The sequence below is a fragment of the Simochromis diagramma genome, unplaced genomic scaffold, assembly GCF_900408965.1.
Source record: "Simochromis diagramma unplaced genomic scaffold, fSimDia1.1 OVJJ01000361.1, whole genome shotgun sequence".
NCBI lineage: Eukaryota > Metazoa > Chordata > Actinopteri > Cichliformes > Cichlidae > Simochromis > Simochromis diagramma.
This window is the reverse complement of record NW_024386860.1, coordinates 4960264-4965473: the sequence shown is the minus strand read 5'-3', so window position 1 is coordinate 4965473 and position 5210 is coordinate 4960264. Positions and strand designations below refer to the sequence as shown.

Below are 5210 nucleotides of genomic sequence, written 5' to 3'. Positions count from 1 at the left end.
AGAGTGTGTGTGTGTGAGAGAGTGTGTGTGTGTGTGTGACACCATTGGTGAGTTGAAGATGAGTTAATCCTGACATTATTATTACTTTCCTCTATTCAGCATAATTAGACTGTTAAACTGGCGGGGTTTCCAGCCCTGCTGTGAAGGACGCATACGGACGACAAAAAAACCCCAACACCACCTCAACAACAAAGGCTCAGCTTCCGGTTTCTGGATGTAGCTGTCAGGCTCCACCATCATTTAAACGGGGCATCGCTTTATCAGCAGGTTGGTAGCTTCGTTTAGCTATTGTTGATTAATAATAGTTTATCGGGGCGATGTTTTTCCAAACTGCCAGCGGTCATAAACACAGTGTATACTCAGATTTTTCAGCTTCTTTTACAGCGAGCAGCCGCTAGCCTGAATGGGCTACAAACTGCTAGCTAGCAGATGTAATATGACCGTTAATTAACGAGACTTCTCGTTTGTCTGTGAAGCTTTAGTATGAGCGAAGGAGAGGTGTTTCATGAGAAGCAACGATTGGAGCTGTGCGCAATTCACGCACTCAACAACGTGCTCCAGGAGCGGGTGTTTACCAAAGAGACAGCCGACGATATCTGCAAAAGGTAGGGCAGCCTCTGGGTGACGTGACGGTGTACGGAAATCTGTACACAAACCAGCGAGAGCATTCAAACGATCCATCTGCTAAACTCACCAATGATCTGACCAGTTTATAACCTCAACATTCCAGACAATACTCCATCATTTGTTTACCCTGTGAACAGACTACCATTTTTCTGTGATGCAGCAGCTGCTTTTATCTTCTAAGGCGTGTGTGAGATGCTGAACATGACAGGTTTTCATGTTTAGCTTCAGTTATGGCAGTGCCGAGCAAGGCTTTTACTGGGAACTCCAAGACTCAAGCAGAAATTACTGAATTCCCTCATTCAGCCATCATGTCTTCCACCTAAAAGTGAAAAATGCCAAACATTTATTCTTAACAAAAGCTTTAATTTGATTTTAAGTGTGTGGGTGTTTGTTGTTGTTTTTACTGTTAGGAAAATTTAACATTAAGTTTTTGTGGGGAAAGAGCAGTGGGTGCTGTCCGTGTAGCAGAAACCATTGTTTTTCAGTGAGGCTGGCATGTATGTCAGCAGCCATTAGCTTAATTGAACATGAGGCCAGATGAGTCATGATCTCTGTGGCTTTTGACAAACAACATTTATTTGAATGCAGAGCAGCTCAACCCCAACCCCACAAAAACACAGCTTTTTCACATCGGTGTGGTTGTTTTGGGACAACAGTTATGCATTGTGATGATATTTATATGCAAGAAAGTAAAACAAATCTAAACAGTTTTGTAAAGAAGATGCAGTATAACATTTGGTTTTTTATAAAACTGCCTTTTTTCTCTCGTGGCAGGCTGGCTCCACAGTGTGTTGTGAACCCACATCGGTCGGTGTTAGGGACGGGAAACTATGATGTCAACGTCATCATGGCGGCACTACAGAGCCGGGAGTTGGCTGCGGTGTGGTGGGACAAACGCAGGTAAGTGAGTCACACTGAAGTCTGTGAAATGAGAAAGTCATTTTGTGTAGAGGTCCCGCCTCTGTGCTCATAATGTTGGTGTTAAATTTGAAATTCACTTTTTTATTTACACTATGTCCCTGGGCTGTTTGTTCTACCTTTCTCCTTTACTTAATCTCACAGTCACTTTTTTTAAGCCATACCTATGCAGCTGGTTGTTAATAAAAATATCCAATTAGACAATTACATGGAAGTAACTCAGTTCGTTTAGGAATTTAGGCATCAAAACACAATCAGGATGACCTGCTAAAGTTTAAACTGGGCATCAGAATGGGGAAGAAAGATGATTTAAAGTGATTTTGAACGTAGCACAGTTGTTGGTGCCAGATGGACGGGTCTGTTTATTTCCGAAACTGCTGATCTTCTGGGATTTTCCCAAGAAACCATCTCCAGGGCAGAACACAATTTCTGAATGTGCAACATGTCAAACCTTGAAGCAGATGGGATACAGTATCAGAAGACTAGACCGGGGGCCACTCAGGGAACCGAGATTACAACCAACCAACCCAGTTTTAGCAAGGTGTACCTAATAAAGTGGCTGGGACTGTATACTGCAAGGGGATCCAGAATATTGAGATCAGCTCTTAGTGCCAGGCTGTTGTAATAAAAGGGAATTCTTGAGACTATTTTCAGACACAGATGGTGTTTTTGTTTTTTGTTTTTTTTCCCTTAAAACAACATCTTAATTTTAAACCACTTGTGATGTAACCCTGAGGCGTTGTTGGATTACACATAAAAAGCATATTGGCAGTCTTACCAAACCGCAGCTACATGTGAAAATGAATTTTGTGCTTTGATAGATTTACAGACTCAGTAAGTGCTTCAGAAGTAGGCTATCCGGGTCGAGGTCATTCATAATGAAAAATGCCCTGAGATGCACTGCGCGTAATAACTGGTTAAGTAAGACTATCTCAAAGTGGCTGATTTAGTGATTTCTTTCTCCCCTCTTTCAAACTGCAGGGAAGTTGAGAACCTCTGTATGTCAAAGGTCCAAGGCTTTATTCTGAATGTCCCATCACGAGTATCTTTAGGGATTGTGTCCCTCCCACTCCGACGGCGGCATTGGCTCGCAGTTCGGCAAGTTAGCGGACAGTACTACAACCTGGACTCTAAGCTGAAGAGTCCGGTCTGCATCGGCGGAGAAGCAGAGCTACGGTAAGAATTGCACACATATACGTCCAATGTTTCCCGGACTCTCAGGAGCAGAGATGTGATCTCTCTGTGAGTGATTCTGCTCTGACTTCGATCTAAACTTGGCTTTTGTGTGCTGTTTGAACTCATTGAGTGAGTCATACCATGTGACTGGTCACATGGGAGTGGGGGTTAGCTCATTGTTTTTGTGTTAGGACACTGTGCTCTATTAAAATCCCCACTGTCTGTGTTCTTCTAACCTTCTCTCTCTTCGCTTCTGTTTCAGCACATTTCTCACTGAACAGCTTTCTCAGGACGTGGCAGAGATGCTGCTCGTTGTCCGACGGGAGGTGGAGGAGGACGGCTCGTGGCTGAACGCTGACAGCAAGAAGTGATGCCTTGGGACAGAATATAACTTTCCAAAACGTGGGGGGGGGGAAAAAACCCTCCTCTGGGGAAATGACAGACATTTTGAAAGAGAGAAGCAAACACCTCGTTAAAAAAAAATATCTTCAGGGAATGCACTAAAATACATTTAATATCTACACAAACACACAAATTCCAAAGAGAAGTATAGGTGGGCGTTTAATCCTGAAATGAAGAACTGCTTGATTGTAACGGCTTAAAAAAGAAAACCATTGCTCTGGTATGACCCATCTATCTGCAACGTCAACTATACTCTTGTACTTTTTGTTTTAACTCTTTGAGTTGACAAAGTTGCAGGTTAGAGGCAAACGTGTGCTAGTTTATGACACTTTTGTTGTGACCTGATTGTGAAATGTTACTGTGTTTTTTTGTAACTGGAAAAATTTGATTACTTAAAATGCTATCAGGATGAATTCGCCACTTAGGATACTGTTGTCTTAGATCCAGTTTGTTATGTCCTTTGTGCGTTATGGTTATGCCAGAATGCGTTGCTTGTGAAGGAGCGCCATCTCTTCCTTCACCCTTGTTATTAACCTTCTATGCACTGCAGCGTTTGAGTTATTTGCACTGTTTGTCTTTGTTAGCACTCATGCAGGCACAGGAGCCTTGAATGCATCGCCTTAAAGAGGCACCAGAAGACTGCACCAGTGTCTTTGCATGTGTTCATCCATTTACTTGACTTCTTGCGTTCTTTTTAGTCTAGTTACACAGTTGTGATCAGAAGTTTACACGCACTCTTCGTGGGCACGAATGTTATGATAATTTGGGGCTTTTAATGATTTCTTTGAACATTTTTTTTCCAGGGTGGAATGATTGTACAGCATACGTCTTTAATGACTTTTTAAAAAGAATTGGCTGTGCAGGTTTGAAACTGGATTTTCTCTAAACCACACAGGGTTAAATCTCTGCATACACCCACACTAATATTTGGTTAAATTTCCCCTGGCATTTTGCACCTCAGCCAGACTCTTTTGGAAGCTTCTGGCTGAATAGTTGACCACTCATCCTGGCAGATATGATGGAGTTAATTTAAATCAGGCACAGAGACTGTGTTTAAGCATAGTCCATAAATTTTCAGTAGGTTTTGGGAAGGCCTTTCCATTAGTGGATGTAAACCTCTGACCACAGCTGTGTTATAGTTGTGTGGTAAAGTTGTACAAGCCACACGCTGAAGAAGCTCCATCAGTCCATTTTTCTTCTGTTTATCCAGTTCAAGGTTGGGGTAGTTAGGGTGGTCGGGGGGGCTGGAGCCAATCCCAACTGTCACAGGGTGAGAGGCAGGATACACCTTGGCCAAGACAGAGAAACACAACCATTTACACTGACAGTAAATTTAGAGTCAAATAACTTAACCCTATGCATGTTTTTGGACTTTGTGAGGAAGCCACAGGACCCAGGGAGATGATAAAGTAAAGTAGCTGATATCACGGAGAGTTAGCGAGTGAATCCAGGTTTGGGGTACAGAGCAGTGTTAAGTTCAATAATCTTGAAAACATGCAAAAACACTGGACACATGACTGTATGTAGGCGCTACACTTGTTTTGTCTCGCCTAGTGATCTATGCATATCTGAAAGAATAGGAGCGCTGTCTCTGATACACACTAGTGAATAACTTACACATAAACCTAAGCTCAGAGGTGAATAATATTTAAATTTATTTATATTAAACATTGACCTTTTGTTTTAAGTACAAGTCTCTGTGTGTGTGTGTGCTTTCTTGGCATTGTGTTGACATGAAGATGAGGACCAGTGTCGGGTTATTGAAGTTATTTTTATTTATATTAGACTCTCGAGTGTAAAAGGATGCCATTCAAAAGGAGCATTGATAACCATACAAACTCAATTCAAGGGTTAACGGGGTCAGAGAGGGAGGGATTCGATGAAATCTCACACCGGTACCATATATACACAAAAACTTCTTGGAGAGATCTCAGAAATCCAACGCTATACATAGTTATTATTGCTAGTTATGGTAGGGCTACTGCAGCACCAGTAGCAAGAATCATATTGCTATGTACCTGCTGTCATGGCATGGGATTTCTAGTTCTCCACCCTCAGCGATTGAGTGGCGGTTCTCCGTTCCGTCA

At 42.2% G+C, this 5210-nt stretch overlaps 1 protein-coding gene across 1 annotated transcript; it reads left to right on the top strand.

The window, feature by feature from the left end:
* On the top strand, window positions 1-4810 carry josd2 (Josephin domain containing 2). The gene is made up of 5 exons (XM_040029932.1): window positions 1-267; window positions 477-605; window positions 1402-1527; window positions 2527-2721; window positions 2984-4810. The coding sequence occupies exons 2-5, from the start codon at window positions 484-486 to the stop codon at window positions 3090-3092; spliced, it is 552 nt and encodes a 183-aa protein (XP_039885866.1). The 5' UTR covers window positions 1-267; window positions 477-483; the 3' UTR covers window positions 3093-4810.
* The last annotated feature ends 400 nt before the right edge of the window (window positions 4811-5210 follow it).